General features: G+C 49.2%; 1 protein-coding gene across 4 annotated transcripts in view; it reads left to right on the top strand.

The window, feature by feature from the left end:
- The window catches only part of WDTC1 (WD and tetratricopeptide repeats 1), a 76936-nt gene extending 61159 nt beyond the window's left edge, over positions 1-15777 (top strand). For 2 of the 4 annotated variants that reach the window (XM_023219520.1, XM_023219518.1), the window contains 9 exons: positions 989-1083; positions 1481-1596; positions 3613-3688; positions 4304-4412; positions 5179-5352; positions 8420-8655; positions 11136-11310; positions 12492-12684; positions 13407-15777. In XM_023219520.1, coding sequence (XP_023075288.1) covers positions 989-1083; positions 1481-1596; positions 3613-3688; positions 4304-4412; positions 5179-5352; positions 8420-8655; positions 11136-11310; positions 12492-12684; positions 13407-13604 — 1372 coding nt within the window. In that variant the 3' untranslated portion in view covers positions 13605-15777. Of the gene's footprint in view, positions 1-988; positions 1084-1480; positions 1597-3612; positions 3689-4303; positions 4413-5178; positions 5353-8419; positions 8656-11135; positions 11357-12491; positions 12685-13406 lie in introns of all 4 variants that reach the window. The other 2 variants (XM_023219521.1, XM_023219519.1) reach the window with 2 other exon arrangements.
- The last annotated feature ends 6828 nt before the right edge of the window (positions 15778-22605 follow it).

The following is a 22605-nucleotide window of genomic DNA, read 5'->3' as shown; positions in this document are numbered from 1 at the left end:
TCTTTATGAAATGGACTTTCTTCAGTTTTGTGATTTTTTTTTTTTTTTTTTTTTTTTTTTTTTTTTGAGACGGAGTCTCGCTCTGTCGCCCAGGCTGGAGTGCAGTGGCCTGATCTCAGCTCACTGCAAGCTCTGCCTCCCGGGTTCACGCCATTCTCCTGCCTCAGCCTCCCGAGTAGCTGGGACTACAGGCGCCCGCCAACACGCCCGGCTAATTTTTTGTATTTTAGTAGAGACAGGGTTTCACCATGTTAGCCAGGATGGTCTCGATCTCCTGACCTCGTGATCCGCCCGTCTCGGCCTCCCAAAGTGCTGGGATTACAGGCTTGAGCCACCGCGCCCGGCCCCAGTTTTGTGATTTTTAAAAAACTTAATCCTTGCTTATATTGGAAAATATGAAAAGTATAAATTACCCATAATCTCTTATATAATTTCTTATGTAAATTCCTTATAATTTCCTTATATTTATTTATTCTTATAATTGCTTATACAAATCTCTTATAGTGTCTTTCTGAAAGAAATCACTGTATATAATATTTCCTGCTTGTTCTTATAATACTCAGAACCCCCACAGCACTCCCAGACCTGAGTTGCCTCTTGAGCCTGTTGCCCAGGCTTTCCATGATTCTTGGGATGGATGCAGGAATGTCTGGCCTGCTTATTTTCATTCATGGGTGACCACTGCTTCCCCTCATGCACTGTGCATGGCTTGGAGTGGGTCTTGAACCTTAGCTTGCTTGTTTGTAAAATGGGAAAGATAAGGTGGTCATGAAGACCCAGACAGCTTATAAGACCTACTTGGTAAAGCACTGTAACTTATGTGTCTGTAATTGTCTAGTTGGTGGGCCTTTGGGGTTGCTTAGGTAAGGAAGAAAAATACCTCCTATATCTCTCAGATACAAATGTAAGTTTTCTTTTAGTGAGTGTGGTCTGGTCTAGCCAGAGGCAGTGCTGTGACTTTAACCTATATGATTTTCCTTCCTATCAGAAAGAGCATGAAGCAGAGCCCTTCAGCGGGTGTGCACACCTTCTGTGACCGGCAGAAACCGCTTCCGGATGGTGCAGCCCAATATTACGTAGCAGGTAGTGCTCAGCACAGCTCTGGCCCCAAATTGTTGGCTAGATGCTGACTCTTTTGGGGGCAGTCCAGGGAGACAGCATGGCATGGTGGTCAAGAGCAAGAGTTTTAGAGTCAGACAGACCTGAGTTTTAATCCCAACTCTGCCATTGACAAGCTATGTCACCTTCAGCAAATTACAGAAAAGAAACTCATCAAGGTTAAGTAAAATGGGATTATAATGACTAAATGAGATTAAATACATAAAGCGGCTGGCCCAGTGCGTATAGTAAGGGCTCAACACTTGTAGCTGCTTTTATGCTAAAGTTGATTGGTATCGTTTTTGCTATGACTGACTTCACACAATCTCATGCCCCTTTGAAGGGGACTGGGACCCTAGTATGACTGGGCTATTCCCTGCAGGTCACCTGCCAGTGAAGCTTCCTGACTACAACAACCGTTTGAGAGTGCTGGTTGCCACCTATGTGACCTTCAGCCCCAATGGCACAGAGCTGCTAGTCAACATGGGAGGGGAACAGGTATGTACAGCATAAGGTGGTTCTGCCCCATCACCATTCTATGCCCAGCAGCCAGGGGCGTGTACATTATGTTCACTGCTGAGGCAGACAAGACACAACAGCCTTATGGTAAATGATGTTACAGTGATATGTGGCAGTGATGTGGCATCATAGGACACCAGAGAGGTGTCCTAGCTCAGTCTTTTTATTTCGTTTTTTCTTTTTTCTTTTTTTTTTTTTATGAGACCGAGTCTAGCTCTGTCGCCCAGGCTGGAGTGCAGTGGCGCGATCTCGGCTCACTGCAAGCTCCACCTCCTGGGTTCACGCCATTCTCCTGCCTCAGCCTCCCGAGTAGCTGGGACTACAGGCGTCTGCCACTGCACCTGGCTAATTTTTTGTATTTTTAGTAGAGACGGGGTTTCCCTATGGTCTCGATCACCTGACCTCGTGATCCGCCTGCCTCGGCCTCCCAAAGTGCTGGGATTACAGGCGTGAGCTACCACGCCCAGCCTTATTTCGTTTTTTCTTAAGGAACTAGATAGAAATAGGATAGTATGGTATTTTGGTTAAGAATGTGGATTTTGGAATTGGTAGACTTCTGTTCAAATGCTGGCCTGCTATTTACCAGCTGTTTACTGTGACTTTGAGCAAATCTCTTTATTTTTCTGAGCCTCAGTTTCCTCATCTGCTATTTTCCTAGGAGGAAATCCCTGGGGCTCAGAGCATGCAGCTCAGGGCAAGCTCTAGGTTAGGGCCAGCTTTGGGAAGTGTTCTTTGATAATGGCAGGTTGCTAAACCTTCTGTTTGTGTGCTCTCAGGATATTTAGTAAGCCTTGCGTACATTTATTTACTCTACCAACACTGAGCACTTACTCTGGGACTAGCATTATTGTCAATATAAGAGAGACAAGTGGGAAATATGATCTATCCCCAGGCTGATGGAGACATGACAAATGAAACAGTTAATGATGTTACAAGGCAAGGCCCAAATATATACAAAGGAAATGGGATGCAGAATAGGTGAGGATAAGCCAGACACTCCTGCACCTGTCAAAGGAATCATGAAAGGCTCAGGAGTAGTGCCAGGGTAAATGTAAAATGAGACCTTTGGCTTTGTGACCTTTGAGGACTTCTTCACCTTTTTAAACATATGACACGTGATCACGTGATTTTTTTTTTTCTTTTTCTTTTTTTTTTTTTTTGAGATGGAGTTTTGCTCTTGTTGCCCAGGCTGGAGTACAATAGTGCAATCTCGGCTCACTGCAACCTCCGCCTGCTGGATTCAAGCAATTCTCCTGCCTCAGCCTCCCAAGTAGCTGGGATTACAGGCATGCACCAGCACACCTGACTAATTTTGTATTTTTAGTAGAGATGGGGTTTCACCATGTTGGTCAGGCTAGTCTCAAACTCCTGACCTCAGGTGATCCGCACACCTCACCCTCCCAAAGTGCTGGGATTACAGGCATGAGCCATCGCACCCGACCTTTTTTTTTTTTTGAGGCAGGATCTCACTCTGTCACCCAGGCTGGAGTGCAGTGGTGCAATCTCGGGTCACTGCAGCCTCGACATCCCAGGCTCAAGTGATCCCCTGACCTCAGCCTCCTGAGTAGCTGGGACCACAGGCACATGCCACCACACCTGGCTAATTTTTGTATTTTTTGTAAAGATGGAGTTTCGCCATGTTGCCCAGACTGGTCTCAAACTCCTGGGCTCAAGCAACCACCCTCCTGCCTCAGCCTCCTAAAGCACTGGGATTACAGGCTATGCCACCATGCCCAGCCAAATGTGATTCTAATTAATCATAGTATTTCAAGCAGGGCTTTGGGTAGATCAGATAGCCCACCCTGAATGCCAGAGCCAGGAAGATTTTCCAGCCTGAGGTTTGCTGGAAACACCTTCTAATATAGCTTGATGGTTCTATGCTCAACACTCACTGTGTTCCAAGACCCTGGTTCTTGAGAAGCAGTCCTAGTTACTGGTTCAACCACATCTTTACCTCACAGCTTCCATCTCTTTTTTTTGTCCCCTCAACTCTAGGTCTATTTGTTTGACTTGACTTACAAGCAGCGGCCGTATACCTTCCTCTTACCTAGAAAATGCCACTCCTCAGGGGGTAAGTTCTCCCTTAGGGTGTCTCTGCTGAGGCGGTGTAGGGGAGCTTGAGTGCATGCTACACCTGCTGAGAAGCCTGCCCTTTACTCTGGATGGCGATCTTCAAAAAGAGCAGATCTCTGAAATAACCCTGCCTATGCAGTAAGAAAGAAGATGACAATAGAGCAGAGATCTCTTCAAGAGCTTTGCATCACTGCCCTTTTTGCTTCCCTCTGGAAAGACAGGTTCCTTCCATGGCTTGGCTCTTGAGAACCTGAAGTAGTTCCCCTCTCCTTTGTATCCTGGCCCAGTCTTCTCATTGATTTCTTCCTGGGGCCTGCAGTTGATTTAGGCACATCCTCCCTCCATTCCCAGCCCCAGCCCCAGCCCCAGCCCCAGCCCCAGCCCGAGCCCCAGCTGAGTAATGCCACAGTGAAGTTGTGTCTCTCGCCAGCCAGCAGAGGGCGCACGGGCTTTTCTTTATGTCAGAACTTGCTTTCTGGGAATGGTTCTTACTCTGGGAGAGTAGTCCCAGGATGGAACCATCAGACCCTGTGAAGGAAGCTGGAAGGCTGCCAGGAAGAAATGGGTCCTCTTCCTGAGTTGTTGCTGTCACTTTCTCACTATCTCCTGCCAGAAGTCCAGAATGGCAAGATGTCCACCAACGGTGTATCCAACGGTGTGTCCAATGGCCTGCACCTTCATAGCAATGGCTTCCGGCTGCCGGAGAGTAGGGGACATGTCAGGTGAGGCCAGCTGGCTTGTCCAACCCTCCAAGCCCCAGTTACACTATATGTACTGGAGGGAGGGACATAACCTGTAAATTTTCCTCCTGACCCACACCCACTCATGCATATCCCAGAGAGTGAGGACCAAGGCAAAGAGGCTTCTTGGAGGGTGGCTAGTGTTTCCAGTGCCCCTCTGCCTGGCAGGACACTAGTCATGGTCAGACTGTAGCTCTAGCCTGTTGGTACCAGTAACTGGGGTCAGGACCCAGGGGCTAGCTGCCTCTTGGCGCTGAGCTGTCTCCAAAAAGGGGCTGCATACAAATGGGCCTCCCCATTATATTATTCCCCATCCTATAGCATATCCTTGCCTCTTTTCTCTGCCAGGCCCTGTGCTAGGCTTTGGATACAGAGGTGCTCAAATTCCCTAGCCTTGAGAGAAATAGAATTCTTTAGACAGTGATCCATAGGAGGGACTTGGGTGATCATAAGGTTCAGCTCAGTATGGAGGCAGGTGGTGTCAGCTACTGCAATGCCCAGGAGTTTAAGTACAGCTTCATTTCTGCCCTTCCTCTTTTCACTGGCTGAGAGTATTTGGAATGGTGTCTGTTCCCTATCACGGTAATAGGTAATAGCCCAGGCCAGGGTAGTGGTCCCCTCTTCCAGAAAGCAGTCAGATCCCAGGGGCCAAGAAAACCTGGGTGACCCTCAGGCTATGTTACAGACTTCCTGAGGGGCTGCTCTGACCTTCTTTGACTGTTCTGACTTGGCTGTATTTCCCCTGCAGCCCCCAAGTAGAGCTACCGCCATACCTGGAGCGTGTGAAACAGCAAGCCAATGAGGCTTTTGCCTGCCAGCAGTGGACCCAAGCCATTCAGCTTTACAGCAAGGCTGTGCAGAGGGCCCCTCACAATGCCATGCTTTATGGAAACCGAGCAGCAGCCTACATGAAGCGCAAGTGGTGAGTGGCCACTGCAGAGGGGATCTGGGTCAGGATGAGGGACAAAGCAACTGGACCAAAAGGCAGGGGCCTGATGGAGCCAAGTTGCCAAGGCATCCAGGGAAGGTGGCAGGAACATATTGCTGCCTCTTAGGGCTTCTTGGCCTCTCCTCCCCACCTCCAGGCTAATGGTGGGCAGGCGCCAATCAAGCACTAAGGAAGCTCACAGTTATGTGGAACATGTTCAAAGCTAGTTCCTACATGGCATATTATTATAAAGTGCTGTGGCCCCTAGGGAAGTAGGAGTTGAGGATTGTTAGTCCCAAGTGTTGGAGAACTGGACTTTGAAGAGCAGTGGAATCTTGTTAAGTGGAAATGAGGGGTTTGGTGAATTCAGTTGGTATGTGTCTAAAATATTCTGCAGTCCCTTGCCCCCGCTAAGGCTTGCTTTCTGTGTTCTTAGACCCTTTGGACTGAGTACAAACCATATCCCAGAAATCCAAAGCTGGCTATGGGTCACGCTAGGGTATGGTGGCTGGTAATAAAGAAGTAGACCATATCCGAAAGAACTCCTCATCTTTGGAGACCATCAGGGCCCCCAGCCCTTCTGCCTGCAGCACCAGCAGGCAAGCAGACATGCAGACCCCGCCCCCCATCCCCCAGCCAGGGCCAGGACTAGAGATGGATAGAGCTGGGCCCACAGCCATTTCTGCTCCGTCTGGCATCCGTCGGCTCTGCCCAGACAGACAGGCCAGCTGGTGTGCCATCGTCTGGCTGCAACTAGGCAGGCCAGAGAGGGAAGCTTAAGAAACCCACCCAAGTCAGCAGGATGGTAGTGCTAGGTAGGAGTGGGGAAGATGCTATCCCCCAGCCTTAGCTGAGGCATCAGGAGTTGGCCAAGGGCTCAAGTGGCAACCAAACCCAGGAGATGACTGTTTTGGGTGAATCCTGAGTTGATTCACCTCTCTGTCCAACAGTTGGGTAGAACTCAGTGGTCCTCATCCAAGCTGTAGGCTGAGAGCTCAGCTTCACTCCTGCATTCTTGCTAAGTGAAGTTGGTGTTTTCCCAATCCATATGTGCCCTCAGCATGTTCTCTGAGCTCCTACTATGTGCTAGGTACTAGGAACACAAAGTTCCTGTGCTCCAGAGGAGCCGCCGGACAGCGGGTAAAGTAGTGGACATACTTCAGCATTAAAGAGATAGAAAGCAGTGAGTCTTGTAAATGGTCAGGTAAAGGGCTGTGGGCATCAAGAAAAGTTGGATCGCTTTAGCTGGGGAGCAGGGAAGCATCAGAAAGACATGGCGTCTGAATGGGCTTTAAGTGTAGGCAGGCTCAGACAGGAGATGAAGGAGAGGAGGGGCCTGTGGGGGAAGGACATTCCAGGGAGATGAAATGGTGTGAACAAAGGCGTGGGGGTGGGGGACTGACTGAAGAGCTTGTTTGCAGAACAGCAAATCCATTTGGCTGGAGCAGAGGGTTCGGAGAGGGACTGGCAGGAGATGAGTCTGTGAGGTAGCCTGGGGCCGGCCTAGGGAGGGCTTGGAATGCAGAGCGGTGACGTTGGCCTCAATTCAGTGCATGATGGGCAGCTACTGGAGAGTTCTGAGCAGGAGAGGGATGTGCCGAGGGCTGTCCTTTCAGGGAGATTGATCTGGCAATGAGTCTAGGAAGGGTGAGCCCTGGGGCCAGCCTGCTCTCAACCCCCATCCCCACATGCCTGCCAGTGACCCCTAGAATGTCACATTCTGTCCTAGGCCAGTCTCCCCAGGGCTGCCATCTGCTCCTGGATGCAGTGGGAGCTGTCACCCTCTGGCTCCTGGCTGGTCTCTGGTCTGGCTCTCCCCAGGAGCTCAGAGGGGCACCTTGCAGGCAGTAATTGGGTTTCCACACAGTGCCTGCTCCTTCGTCACAGCCACTCATCCTGACGCAGGCCACACCATTGAAGCAGCTCTGTTTCCTGCCTGCCCCCACATGGGCTGAGCTGCTGGTCTGAGTATGGCTGCTCCAAGGACTGGGTGCTCCCTCTGAGTGCTGCAGAAGGAGGCTTGGGAAGGACCATCCCATGTCAGACCTGCCCTAGCCATGCCGGATTGTTGTGAGCTGTGCCCTTGGAGAAGGGGCCATTAACTCTAGGGGGTGTCTCTTACTGCTGCTTGGCACAGTTGAGTCCTAGGCCTACCCCAGTCCAGCTGAAAAAAAAAAAAAGGGCTTCCAAAGAAGCAGCTCCTGTGGCCCATCTGGCTCTCCAGACAAGAGGCAAGCACAGGTCTGTGGGTGCTGGGGGAGTGTGCTTCCTATATTCTGGCACAGGGTGGGAAAAGGAGGGGCTTCTCTGATCTCCTTTCACTTCCTCTTTCCCCACTTCCCCACTAAAAGCACTCCCACTTCCCTTCATCCATGCTTCAGGAGGTTGGAGAAGTGAGTAGGTACGATTTGGAGCTCCTGGTGTGCACAACCCCCCTTACCATCAGCTTCCAGAGAGCCGACTCTGCCAGACTGTCAGGCCCCATCCTCCAGCCCCAGGAGGTAGAGGCCACAGCTGCTGTGGATCAGTCAGCCAGGACAGAGGGGGGTCTGGCTGAGGGCTTGCTGCCTGCTGATCAGACCCTGCGTCCCCAGCCTGGCACTTCTGGCTTCCCCAGACCACAGAACTGTCCTTGAGGGCCCCCTGCCTTGGACATGGCTTTGAAGGCCAGCTGGGGGTGATTTGAGGAGGTGGATGGGGGAAGAGAGAAGGAGGGCTTGGGGAGCCTGTGGTGGGCAAGATGCCAGGCCTTCTGCTGCAGAGCTGCGGGTGCCTGGGGTGAGCCAGTGTGCAGTTGCACTCTGTGCCCAGCAGAGGGCAGCCTGACACCAGCTTTTGCCACCCTCAAGACCTCAGGGTTTCCTGGCTTGCTCCTTAACCATACTGTCTCCTGATGGGGGAGGCCTGGGCTGAGCCAGGATTCTCTTCGTCCTCAAGTCCCCTTGCCATGAGATCTGTCAGTGGTGGGCCAGGGTGGCCACAGGAAGTAGAGGAGACTGAGTAGGGACCCCTTGCTTGCCACGTGGCTCCACCTCTAAGCCACTCTTCCCCACCTTCCCAGGGATGGTGACCACTATGATGCCCTGAGGGACTGCCTCAAGGCCATCTCTCTAAACCCATGCCACCTGAAGGCACACTTTCGCCTGGCCCGCTGCCTCTTTGAGCTCAAGTATGTGGCTGAAGCCCTGGAGTGCCTGGACGACTTCAAAGGGAAATTTCCGGAGCAAGCCCACAGCAGCGCTTGTGATGCATTGGGTCGTGACATCACAGCTGCCCTCTTCTCCAAAAATGATAGTGGTGAGTGGGCACTGAGGAGGGGGTGCTGTTACTCTTTCTCTTTGAGATGTTGCATGACATTCTGGAGAGGTCATAGTTCCGGGATTGGAGAGACCTGGGTTCAGATGTTGATTCAGAAACCATGCAACCTTGGGGCAGTTACTTGGTCTCTCTCTGAGAGTGTTTCCTTGTCTGAAAAGGAAGGAGACATGCCAGCACCTCCCACTGAGCGTTTCTATTGAGGATCAGCATGTTTAAATGTTTAAATGGCATGTTTAAAGCACCTGAGGGAGTACCTGGTGCCTAGGATAGGAGAAAGCTGAGCTCAGTCAGGCTCCCATTAGGCATTCTCACCTGCTCAGACAGGGCCCTGGTGGTTCCACTTGGGCATCTGAGAAGCAGGAGTTGGTCGCTGTGTTTGTTCCAAGTGTACAAGTGCAGCAGAGACAATAGTGCAGAGCAGTAGAAATGCCTCAGGCTTGGAATGTGGGGCCTCGGTTCCAAATGCAGCTCCACTACGTGACTGTGTGGCTTTGGAGAAAGCACAGCCTCTCTACCTACTGCCTTACCTGCACAAAGAGCACGAGGCCCTGCCCAGCTCACCTCAGTGTGCTGGAGAATGAACTGGGTCATTGGTGTGTGGTCTATAAACATGAACGGTGAGCTCACAGGAGGCAGACATGGATCTTCACCTCTCTCCTTTGCAGTTTACCAACCATGTGATAAATTCATTTGTTTAATGAATGTTATCAGACACCTGCCATGTGTCAGGCACTGTGCTGGGTCCTGGGAATAGAGCTGTGACTAAGTCACATGGAATTTCTGTGTTTATGGCATGTACAGTCTAGTGAAGGAACCAAGTGATAAAGGAGAAACAAAAAGTATGACAAGTGCCATGGGGCCTGAATGGTGTGTGTGTTGGGGGGCTTGATGGCATTCTGGGGTTCTTCAGGAAGAAACATTTAAGCTAAGATCTAAAGGATCCAAAGGAAGCATTAACTAAACACAAAATATAGCTGTGTGGCCTAGTGCAGTGGCTCACGCTTATAATCCCAGCACTTTGGGAGGCCGACATGGGAAAATCGCTTGAGCCCAGGAGTTCAGTGTCAGTCAGGACAACATAGCAAGATCCCATCTCAACAAAAGAAAAATTTAAAAAATTAGCCGGCCGGGCGCGGTGGCTCAAGCTTGTAATCCCAGCACTTTGGGAGGCCGAGACGGGCGGATCACGAGGTCAGGAGATCGAGACCATCCTGGCTAACACGGTGAAACCCTGTCTCTACTAAAAAATACAAAAAATTAGCCAGGCGAGGTGGCGGGCGCCTGTAGTCCCAGCTACTTGGGAGGCTGAGGCAGGAGAATGGTATAAACCCAGGAGGCGGAGCTTGCAGTGAGCTGAGATCCGGCCACTGCACTCCAGCCTGGGTGACAGAGTGAGACTCCGTCTCAAATAAAATAAAATAAAATTAGCCTAGGATGGTGGCACACAACTGTAGTCCTGGCTCCTTGGGCAGTTGAGGCAGGAGGATCACTTGAGCCCAGGAGGTCAAGGCTACAGTGAGCCATGATCACACCACTGCACTCCAGCCTGGGTAACAGAGCAAAATCCTATCTCCAACAACAACAAAGTGTAGCCGTGGGAGATGCAGAGCTCCTGGCATACGGACCAGGATGCTGCAAGGCCCTGAAGCAGGCACGAGTGAGTCACTTTTAAGGAACTGAGAAAACTTCTGTGAATACCTGTCACTTAACTGATCAGTGTCTCTCATTTGGGACTCTAATAACTTATCTTCCAGAGGGTAAGGGCATGGTCCTTACTGCCCTAAGCGCTATGAATCTGTTTATAAAAGTCACCCAGGCTGGGCCCGGTGGCTCACGTCTGTAATCCCAGCACTTTGGGAGGCAGAGGCAGGTGGATCACCTGAGGTCAGGAGTTCGAGACCAGCCTGGCCAACGTGGTAAAACCCCATCTCTACTAAAAATATAAAAATTAGCTGGATGTGGTGGCACGTGCCTGGTAGTAGTCCCAGCTACTCAGGAGGCTGAGGCAGGAGAATTGCTTGAACCCTGGAGGTGGAAGTTGCAGTGAACCGAGATCATGCCACTGCACTCCAGCCTGGGTGACAGAGCGAGACTCCATCTCAAAAAAAAAAAGAAAAAAAAGTCACCCATTCTCTCTTTGCTAGTGCCTCACTCTACCCTCCCCTGCCTCTCATCTCCACAGAAACACACTTTGAGTCTCTGCATCCTTAGGGCTTTCAGGCCCTCATTTAGGGACCTGAACGAGGGCCCTCCTGGCATCAAAGGTCTCGAACGTCCTCAGGGGCTAGATCCAAAGATGCATCTTCCTCACAACCTTTCCCCAGTTTTCCAGGATAAGGGTGGACACAGGTAGCTCTATGTTGTCAGCCTTTAGACTGAAAAGAGAGCCATAGGTGGGGGGAAATAGGGAAGCAGAGAAAGGAACAGGATGCTTACCTTTTCTGGATCTCTGCCCCCAGAGGAGAAGAAGGGACCTGGTGGCGGTGCCCCAGTCCGCCTCCGCAGCACAAGCCGCAAGGACTCCATCTCAGAGGATGAAATGGTGCTGCGGGAGCGAAGCTACGACTATCAATTCCGCTACTGCGGCCACTGCAACACCACCACGGATATCAAGGAGGCCAATTTCTTTGGCAGGTCCGAGGCCCTGAAGAGGAGGGTGCAGCCCAGTTGGCAGCAGGAGGTTGAATGGGGAGTGTTGGGGCATAATGGTTTTAGAGAAGAATCTCAAATCCCTGCTCTGCCTCTGTACCCTTGGGCAAATGGCTTCACCTTTGTCAGCCTCTGAGGTTTTTTCATCTATGAGATGACCAACCTGCCATGCCCACTTATGAGGCCATAACAAGGACTAATAAGATAATCCAAGTAGAGCCTCCAGCACAGTGCCCGGACTACTCCTTCATCCCCCACCTCCTTCTCCCTCTGTCTGCATGTGCCAGAGCTTGGTTGCTTTATCTGCATTCAGGGAGCCTCCCTCTGTTTTGGAGTGAGGCAGCAGCCCTCCAAGGCTGGGAATCTTGGCACATCTGTTTTGTGCTAAGGGACAAACTCTGTGTTTCAGACACCATCACCCCCACCCCTCATTTGTAGGTGTACTTTCTTTGGGTAGGTGAGACACATGAACATGAATCAAGAATCTCTCCATAGGCAAGGCACAGTGGCTCATGCCTGTAATCCCAGCACTTGGGGAGGCTGAAGCGGGAGGATCGCTTGAGCCCAGGAGTTTGAGACCAGCCTGGACAGCATAGACCTCCATCTCTACAAAAAATTTTTAAAATTTTCTGGGTGTGGTGACATGCACCTGTAGTCCCAGCTATTCAGGAAGCTGACATGGGAGGACCAGTTAAGGCCACAGTGAGCCATGATCATGCCACTGTACTCCAGCCTGGGTGACAGAACGAGACCTTGTCTCTAAGAAAAAGAAGAATCCATCAAGATGCCCTCTAAATGTCAGTGGTGTGTGAAGGGCTATATGGGGATTCTGGATGCCAGAAGCCTGGGACTGCTCAGGGAAGGCTTAGAACAGGGTATTTTAGAGACCCGAGAGATGATGTAAGATGATCCTGGCCCAAGGAGGGAATAATGAACTGTGGGGGAGACTGTCTTGGAGAAATCCAGGCAGTCGCTGGCCCTGGATTTAAGAGAACAGTGACCAGGGCTATGTACATGGAGTTCTGGGTCAAGTGCACACCCCAGCGTGTGGGGGACTGAGTGGCTGCAGACTTCCTTGCTCCCCCTTTACCTAGGCCATGTAGCCTCTGCTTGAGGCTATAGGGCAGTACCCCACCTGACCTCCCTGCCCTTTGCCCCCCCGCCAGCAACGCTCAGTATATCGTCAGTGGCTCTGACGATGGCTCCTTCTTCATCTGGGAAAAGGAGACCACCAACCTGGTCCGTGTGCTCCAAGGGGATGAGTCCATTGTCAACTGCCTGCAGCCACACCCCAGCTACTGCTTCCTGGCCACCAGCGGCATCGATCCTGTTGTGCGGCTCTGGAACCCCCGACCAGAGGTGAGGGTGCAGTCAAGGTGACCAAAGCCAAGCAGAGAGGAGGGCAGGGACTCTGTGGAAGGCTCCATTGGAGCCTGCTAACGCAGGGAAGAGAAATGAGCTACCCAGAGGCTAGAAGCTGCTGAGTAAGCTCTTACCCTGAGGCCCAAGGCTGTGTCCTCAGATTCCAGAAGCTCCAAATGCAGTGGCAATTGCCTAGAAACTGTGCAGAGGCCCTGGTCACCAGGGAGCTATGCAGGCTTTGGCATCTGGTAGACCTAAGTTTGAATCCAGTCTCCTCACTGTCTGAGAGACTTCACCATCTCTGACCCAGGCTTTTAATCATCTGTACATAGGGAATGGGAATGACAGCATCACCTTGAAAGGTTGCAGTGAGGAGTAAACAAGAGATGCCTGTGAAGTGTCCAGCCCACAAGGACACTTAGGACAGTGTAGTCCCCTCCACTCCCAGGGTGGGTAGCCAGGGAAGCTGGCTTGGCGCCTCCCCTTCCGCTCTGCCCTACTGCTTCCCTCTTCCCAGCTGGCAAAACAAAAGTCAAGGGGTATGTCTGATTCCCAAGATAATTTGCTGTGACTTGAAGATTCCCCATTGAGGGGAGAGGAGAAAGAAAGATGAAGGAAGAGTTGTTTAGTCTGTGTATTTCCCTCCCCCGCCCCATACGTGTACCCTGGTGTCTCTCCCTCCGTGAGCCTCACGTGTGTTACCCCTTTCTCCACCACAGAGTGAAGACCTCACAGGCCGAGTCGTGGAAGATATGGAGGGTGCTTCGCAGGCCAACCAGCGGCGCATGAATGCAGACCCGTTGGAGGTGATGCTGCTCAACATGGGCTACCGGATCACGGGCCTGAGCAGTGGAGGTGCCGGGGCCTCTGATGATGAGGACAGCTCTGAGGGCCAGGTGCAGTGCCGGCCCAGCTAGACCCTCCAGCCCTGGTCCCCAGCCCCTGCTACTGGCTGGACCCTCCGCCCTGGGCAGGAGGTCGGGGGGATTCTGTTTTGGTTTGTCTTCCCCACCCCACTTTTTTTCATTTCCCCTGTTTTGTTTGTTAGTTTGGCATTAGGGGTGGAGGTTGCTACAACTTGCTGGCTTTCAGACTCTGGGCTGATTGTCCCCTGACTATCCCCAGCCCTGAAAAAAAGAGCAGGAGGGGATACCCCTCCATATGCCCCCCCCACCTGCTTCCATGTCCCTGGAGGGCTCTGGCCTGCCTCAGAATCCCTTCTGCCTCAGGTGGGGAGGAACAAGCTGAACTGTCTTCAGGGACTGTCCTGCCCTTCAGCTGGCAGCAGGAGGGGGAGTGGGATTCCCAATTGGTAAGGGCTCACCTTGGCCTGTTGCCACTCTTGCTCCCTAGCCTGCCTGCAAGGCTAGCTCCCCTGTGGTCTTCAGGAAAGGTTTTGAAAAAGGATGGGTCCCACCCTCCCCCCAGAGCCACTAGTGTTAGAGCAGAACCAAAAGGAAGGACAGGAGCCCTGGAGTGGGCAAGACCAGGCTACCTGCTGAGGTCGCAGTGGAGCACCCTCACTCCTCTCCTGGCTACTAGCTCTGGCCCTGCACCTACTCTCACTGGCCACCTCTGGAGGCTCTGCCTTTCCCAAGGGCCCTGGCAGAGGGTGGGGCACTGCACCTTACCCCACCCATCCATGCCAGCACTTCTGCACTACGGCCGTTCTCCTCTTGGGCGCTCCTCAGCCTCACTGTGACCTTTCTGCCAGAGCTCCCAGCCAGGCCTACTCTGCTGAGGTGGCGCTTCCTGCGAAGGGCCCTTCTCTGTCCTTTCTGCCCTCCTTCCCATCCCACGTGCTGAGCCGCCACAAAGACCAAAGAAGTGATGGCTTCTCTGCCCCTGCTGCTCTGAGGGGAGAGGGGTGGGTCTCCTGAGCCACTCAGATGGGAAAGTCCCTTACTCAGCCCCTCCCTCCCCAGCAGTCCCAAGCTTTACACTGGATGCAGCGATCAACCCACCACTCACCAGGCCTCCCCTCCCCTCTGCCCCCTGGCTCTTAGCTCCAGCTGCTCCAGGTAGTTGGTTCATCCTTCCCCCTCTCCCTCCCTGCTTCCCCTCAGTGCTTACTTGGCTCCAGCCCTCCAGCTGCAGCCCCTGGGAAAAAGCAGCCTCCCTTCTCCTCTCCCTCTACTCCCTCCCTCCCTCCCTCAGCCCCTGTGTCTGCCAGGTGCCTCCTCTCAGTCAGGCTTCAGAGCAGCCCTGGAGACAGGAGGGCCATGTTAAAAGCTTTTTCACAGTTTTAAGAAGACAAGGGGAGGGTGAGGATAGTGGTGGGGGGTCTGGCACCATCTCATTGCTTTAATCCCAGCAACACAGGTGGCAGCTTCTCCCCCTTCCTTTCCACCCCAGTCCCTCTTCCCATCCCTCTCTTCTAGCTTGGTAATGAAGTATATTTATTGGTGACGGAAACAGCTGCTGCTGCTTCTCCTGCTGCTGGGCCCTGCTCCCCTGTCTCTTCTCCGTGACCTTTCTCTAGCCAGGGAGAAGGGAGAGCAGGAGTATTGGGGCTGGGCCCTGGGGCCCAAGGACCAGCTGGGTCCCCTTTGCTTTCTTGTGTTCCAGCCACCTGCCATTTCCTCCCTGCCTCCCACCCTCCCTCCCTGCCTCCTGTCCTGCTTCCCACCCCCTGCCTGCCCAGCCTGGGCCTTGCAGTGTGGAGAGACACATAAGCCTTACTGTCCTCTGGGGGCAGGAGCCGAGCCTTTTTGTTGCTTCGCTCCCAGGAGAGTGAGGGTGACGCAATTGATTAAAACCATTTTGTTCTAGGTGTGGCTGGTGACGTTTGTGGGGTGCAGATGGGTATTGGAACCAAAGTGAGGGCACCTGGTCCCTCACCTCTGTAGCTCTATGACTTTGAGTAACCACACCTCTACTGGGCAGAATCCTGCCTTGAAGGGTCACTGTGAGCAGTGACCACCCCGCCCAGCAGGACTGAGTGCAGAGCCGAGCTCTCATGGCTGTGATTTGTAATCATCAGCTTTCACTCTCCGGCTGTTTTTTCATCAGTAAAATAAGGGGCTTGGAATCTTAGTGGTTTTTCATACCAATTTACATTGTGACCCAATATACACATGATTACTTGTATATATATGCGTGTGTGTGTGTATATATATATATATATATATATATATATATATATATAAAATGAACAAAAGTTTTACACAATAATATTTACCCTTGCTACATGCAATGTGCTCTGCTTACCTTTCTGTTTTATTAGGGAAAAAAATATACTTATAACCCACTAAGTTGATTTCACATATGCAAGTTTTTGATGTGCCCTGGATTAGATAATCTCTTAGACTAGAGGTTCCTGAACTTTCTTAGCTCAGAGCACCATTACCATCTCAGTAATTTTTTCATGGAGCCTCTAAGCCAAAAGAAATACCTAACAGTTTAATTTATTAAGTAGTTAAGCCCAAATCACTTAAAAAGTATTTATGTGCTAACAAGTTAGTTGCCATTTAAAAAATAATACATCTGAATTGGAAGAAACAATATTTCATTCTTTTTTTTTTTTTTCCGAAACGGAGTCTTGCCTGGCTATTTTTTTTTTTTTTTTTTTTGTATTTTTATTTTTATTTTATCTTTATTTTTTATTTTTATTTTTTTGGAGATAGAGTTTCATTTTTGTCCCCCAGGGTGGAGTGCAATAGCGCAATCTCCGCTCACTGCAACCTCTGCCTCCCGGGTTCAAGTGATTCTCCTGCCTCAGCCTCCCAAGTAGCTGGGATTACAGGCGCCTGCCACCACATGCAGCTAATTTTTTGTATTTTTAGTAGAAACGGGATTTCACCACCTTGGCCAGGCTGGTCTCAAACTCCTGACCTCAGATGATCTGCCCGCCTCAGCCTCCCAAAGTGCTGGGATTACAGGCATGAGCCACCGCACCCGGCCTTCATTCTTAAACAACTGCAATTACTAACGGAATCTCTGCCGCCCATTGGGCACTGAACAACTTGTTAAATTTTCTAATGAAAGCAGATACTGCTACTTTCATTTCCTGTCCCACATCGACTTTCATTTGCTTTTTATCACAGCAACCACTAAAGACCCAGCTTCTTAAAGATGACATAATCAAAAGGATTGTGGCATAATCTAATAATGGAACTGTGAACTACCTTGAGCTAGTAGTTCACTCATTAGCCAAAGATGTTGAGTATCTTTCAAAATATCCTACTTTGCCCCCTGTGAATTTGCTGTGGGTGCCCTCAGGTGCCTTGATGCAGTTTGGGAACTGTGGTTTAGTCTGTGGGAACAGTAGTTTCACTACTGAAACTACTGAGAGGTCCTGCCAGAAATACCATAGGTGGTATTATAAAGCAGATACTATGGGCTGGTATCATTCCTCTGTGTACCCAAATTAACATCTGCAGAAGCTTCTTGAAGGCATTTCCAGACCAGGCAAAGAAGGGACAGTGTTCCAGACCAGGGAGTAGTGCAGAGTCCCAGGTTCCTTCATGAGCCCTGAATGACTCCATTTGGCTGGATGGTAGAGGGTAGACTGGAGGGGCAGTCAAATTGTGAAGGATTTCCTGTGCCTGGTGAGAGACCATAGACTTGATCCTGTAGGCAAGGGAGGCATTGGAAGACTTCACCAGGGTCTCCTTTTCATTTGGAGTTGGTACTCCATTTTTTAAAAAAATTAATAGCCTTTACTTTCTAGAGCAGTTTTAGGCTTACAGAAAATTGAGCAGATAGTATAATGAGTTTCATATACCCGTCTTTCCCCAGCTCAATTTTCCCAGTTATCAACATCTTGCATTAGTACTTTGTTATAATTAATGAACCAGTATTGATACATTATGATAACTGAAGTCCATAGTTTACATTACAGTTCACTGTTTGTGTTGCACAGTTCTATGGTTTTTTTTTTTTTTTTTTTTTTTTTGAGACGGAGTCTCACTCTGTCGCCCGGGCTGGAGTGCAGTGGCCAGATCTCAGCTCACTGCAAGCTCCGCCTCCCGGGTTTACGCCATTCTCCTGCCTCAGCCTCCCGAGTAGCTGGGACTACAGGCGCCAGCCACCTCGCCTGGCTAGCTTTTTGTATTTTTTAGTAGAGATGGGGTTTCACCGTGTTAGCCAGGATGGTCTCGAACTCCTGACCTCGTGATCCGCCCGTCTCGGCCTCCCAAAGTGCTGGGATTACAGGCTTGAGCCACCGCGCCCGGCCGTGTTCTATGGGTTTTGACAAATGCATGTCTTGTATCCACCATTACATTGTCATACAGAATAGTTTCACTGTTCTAAAAGCACCTTGTCCTTAACCTATTCAGCCTTCATTAGCATCCCCCCAAAAAAGTACTTAGGAATAAATCTAACAACATACGTACAAGGTTTGTATGAGCAAAACTACAAAACTGATAAACCAAGGAAGATCAGGTAAGTGGAGAGATGGTCCATGTTCACGTACAGGAAAACTCAGTATTAGGATGTCAGTTCTTTCCAACTTGATCTCTAGCTTCAACGTGATCCTGGTCATAGTCCCAGCAAGTTATTTTGTGAGTATCACCAACTGATTATTCTAAAGTTTACATGAAAATGTAGAAGACCCAGAATAGTTCCACTGTTCCAACTTCTTCTCCTGGTGCTATTTGTGTGCTCATTCATTCTGTGCAGACCTGGTGCCTCATTTGTGAAGCAGCAGCTGAGGAGACTCCAGCACTCACGTGGCTGAAAAGCCCAAGGAAGGAGTCAAGACTGAGAAGAATAATATTATTAATTTGAAGGTAATAGGGCAGGATAGTTCTGTGGTGCAGTTTAAGATTAAAAGTCATATACCGGCCGAGTGTAGTGGCTCACGCCTGTAATGCCAGCACTTTGGGAGGCTGAGGTGGGTGGATCACCTGAGGTCTGGAGTTCGAGACCAGCCTGACCAATATAGTGAAACCCCATCTCTACTAAAAATACAAAAAAATAGCCGGGCGTGATGGTATGTGCCTGTAGTCTCAGCTACTCGGGAAGCTGAGGCAGGAGAATTGCTTGAACCCAGGAGGCGGAGGTTGCAGTGAGCCAAGATCGCACCACTGCCCTCCAGCATGGGTGACAGAACAAGACGTCATCTCGTAAAAGAAAAAAAAGAGTCATATACCACTTACTAGAGTAATGAAAGCCTGTTGTGAAGGACAGAGTTTGTCAGTGAGACAGATCAGATTCTAGTTTGACAGGCAACCAGTCAGTGAAACAAACACACCTGCACAGTTGGAAATGGAGGATGAAGATAATGATGTGTTTCAGCAACAGACAAGAACTGTCTACTGAAAAAGGAACCTGCCTTTTTACTCTAGAACTTTGTTCTTATAGATCAAGATTACATTCTCAATTAGAAAACTGCAATTTGGTTCCACCACATCATGACTATTACTATAGTATAGTTTTCTCTCTTGTTTTATTTTTCCCTTACCCATTCCTTTATGGTACATAAAATAACGGGTGTATGTTCACAAGCATTTTGCTGTCTTAAATATTAAATGGCCAATGACATCCACTTGATGTCAATCAAAACATACCCGTGAGGAAAAATACTGATTCTTGAAAATTACCTCCCTTTCTCCATCAGTGGCATGCTCATTCAACTCTTATCTTATATTGCAATGTTATTTTGCTGTCACTATTTTAACAAAAAACCAAAAAACAAAAATCCTTGCATACTTTATTCAACTGGAGAATTTTAGTGTTTTTCATTTATTAATTGTAAAACCAAGGACAATTTTATAACTTTTTTTGTATATAGCTCTTACATGTAGGGCAATCTGCCTGTAAGTAGGGATAAATTACTCTTTAAAAAAAAAAAAAAAAGAATCCTAAACAGTTTTCCCTTCAAATCGAGCATCTTGTTTAAATAAACTTCTTGTTAGAAAGGGAGAAAAAGAAGAAAGGCCCAGAATAACCAACACAATACTTACGAAAAACAAATTCAGAGGATTAACACTGCTGACTTCAAGACTTACTATCAAGCTACAATAATCAAGACAGTGTGGTACTGGCAAAAGAATAAACAAATAGGCCAAGGGAACAAATAGAGAACCCAGGAATAGATCCATACAAATACAGTCAGCTGATCTTTGACAAGGCAGTAAAGTCAATTCAATGGAGAAAAGATAGTCTTACCAACAAACAGTGATGGAACAATTGGACATCCATATGCAAAAAAACATCTAAATACTGACCTAACACTGTTTACAAAAGTTAACTCAAAATAGATGCCAGACCTAAATTTAAAATACAAAGCTATGAAACCTCTAGAAGATAACATAGGAAAAACATCCAACTTGATCTATAGCTTTAACATAATGCGAGTTGTAGTCCCAGCCACTTACTTTGTTGGGTTTGGCAATGAGTTTTTAGATACAACACCAAAACCTCAATCCAGGAAAGAAAAAAATTGGTAAGTTGGACTTCATTAAAATAAAAAATTTCTCAGTGAAAAACACAGTGGAGAGAATGAAAAGCCAAGGACTGGGAGAAATATTTGTAAAACACAGATAAAGGATTTGTAGTCAAAAATACACAAAGAACTCGTGTGTGTGTGTGTGTTTTTGAGACGGAGTCTAGCTCTATAAAACACAGATAAAGGGCCGGGCGCGGTGGCTCAAGCCTGTAACCCCAGCACTTTGGGAGGCCGAGACGGGTGGATCACGAGGTCAGGAGATCGAGACCATCCTGGCTAAGACAGTGAAACCCCGTCTCTACTAAAAAATACAAAAAACTAGCCGGGCGAGGTGGCTGGCGCCTGTAGTCCCAGCTACTCGGGAGGCTGAGGCAGGAGAATGGCGTGGACCCGGGAGGCGGAGCTTGCAGTGAGCTGAGGTCCAGCCACTGCACTCCAGCCCGGGCGACAGAGCGAGACTCCGCCTCAAAAAAAAAAAAAAAAAAAAACCCCACACAGATAAAGGATTTGTAGTCAAAAATACACAAAGAACTCGTGTGTGTGTGTGTGAGACGGAGTCTAGCTCTGTATCCCAGACTGGAGTGCGATGGTGCAATCTCAGCTCACTGCAAGCTCCGCCCCCTGGGTTTACGCCATTCTCCGGCCGCAGTCTCCCGAGTAGCTGGGACTAAAGGTGCCCGCCACCATGCCCAGCTAATTTTTTTGTATTTTTAGTAGAGACGGGGTTTCACCGTGTTAGCATAGTCTCAATCTCCTGACCTTGTGATCTGCCCGCCTTGGCCTCCCGAAGTGCTGGGATTACAGGCATGAGCCACCGCACCCAGCCAAGAACTCTTAAAACTCAACAATATGGAAACAACCCAATTTCAAAATGGACAAAAGATCTGAACACCACACCAAAGATGATTCACAGGTGACTAGTAAGCATATGAAAAGATTTTTAACATGTCATTAGGGAATTGCAAATTAAAACAATGAGATACCATTGCACATCGCACACTTACTAGGATGGCTAAAATGTTAAAACTGTCCACAGCAAATTCTGACAAGGATGTAGAGCAACAGGAACTCTCATTCATTGCCAGAGGAAATGCAAAATAGTACAGCCACTTTGAAAGACAGTTTGGCAGTTTCTTACAAAGCTCAACATACTCTTACCATACAATGTGGCAGTCTCTCTCCTGGTATTTAACTAAAGGGGTTGAAAACATGACCATGTAGAAACCCGTACATGAATGTTTATAGCAGCTTTATTAATGATTGCCAAAAACTGGAAGCAACCAAGATGCCCCTCAAAAGGTGAATGGAGGCCAGATGCGGTGGCTCACGCCTATAATCCCAGCACTTTGAGAGGCTGAGGCAGGTGGATCACTTGAGATCAGGAGTTCGAGACCAGCCTGGCCAACATGGTGAAACCCCATCTCTACTAAAAATACTAAAATTAGCCAGGAGTGGTGGTGTGTACCTGTTACCCAGCTACTTGGGAAACCAAGGCAGGCCAATTGCTTGAACCCGGGAGGTGGAGGTCACAGTGAGCCAAGATCGTGCCACTGCACTCCAGCCTGGGCGACAACAGAGCAAGACAATGTCTCAATTAAAAAAAAAAAAAAGTGAACGGATAAACTGATACAGCCATAAAATGGAATATTATTCAGGATAAACAGAAATGAGCTATCAAGCCACAAAATGATATGGAGGAAACTTTATTGCTTTGTGAAAGAAACCAGACTGAAGGGGCTACATCCTGTATGATTCCAACTATATGACTTCCTGGAAAAGGCGAAACTAGAGACAGCAAAAAGATGAGTGGTGCTCCCTTTTTAAAGAGTGTCCACATGTGTGACTCATCCAAAGCATTCATGAGCCCTGCTGATAAGAGAGTCTGTAGTAAAGCAGAGATTAGAAATTGAGACTTCTGCATTTGTGGAGGGCAATTGTGGCCCCAGAGGGCTGCTCCTGTCTCTGCTTAGGAGCATGCCCAAATATTGTTGCAGAACTTAAAAGGTGATGAGAAGTCATCTAGCTCAGAGGCTCTCAGCCCTAGCTGTAAATCAGAATCACCCAGGATGCTTTTATAACTTTCCATGCCCCACCCCAGAGATTCTGTTTTAATTGGTCTGAGGTGGAGCACAGACATCTGTCCTTTTTTTTTTTTTTTTTTTCCTCCTTTTTTTTTAACTTAAGAGATGGGGTCTTGCTTTGTTACGCAGGCTGGAGTGCAGTGGCTATTCACAGGCGCTCGCACTACTAAACTGCATGGGAGTTTTGTCCTTTGTTTCTGACCTGGGCTGGCATCCATTGTTTTAAATCATCCCAGGTTCATTTTTTTTTTTTTTTTTTTTTTTTGAGACAGAGTCTCACTCTGTCACCCAGGCTGGAGTGCAGTGGCCGGATCTCAGCTCACTGCAAGCTCCGCCTCCCGGTTTTACGCCATTCTGCCTCAGCCTCCCGAGTAGCTGAGACTACAGGCACTACAGGCGCCCGCCACCTCTCCCGGCTAGTTTTTTTTGTATCTTTTAGTA

The sequence above is a fragment of the Piliocolobus tephrosceles genome, chromosome 1 (assembly GCF_002776525.5).
Source record: "Piliocolobus tephrosceles isolate RC106 chromosome 1, ASM277652v3, whole genome shotgun sequence".
Taxonomy (NCBI): Eukaryota; Metazoa; Chordata; class Mammalia; order Primates; family Cercopithecidae; genus Piliocolobus; species Piliocolobus tephrosceles.
This window is presented reverse-complemented; position numbering and strand designations above follow the sequence as displayed.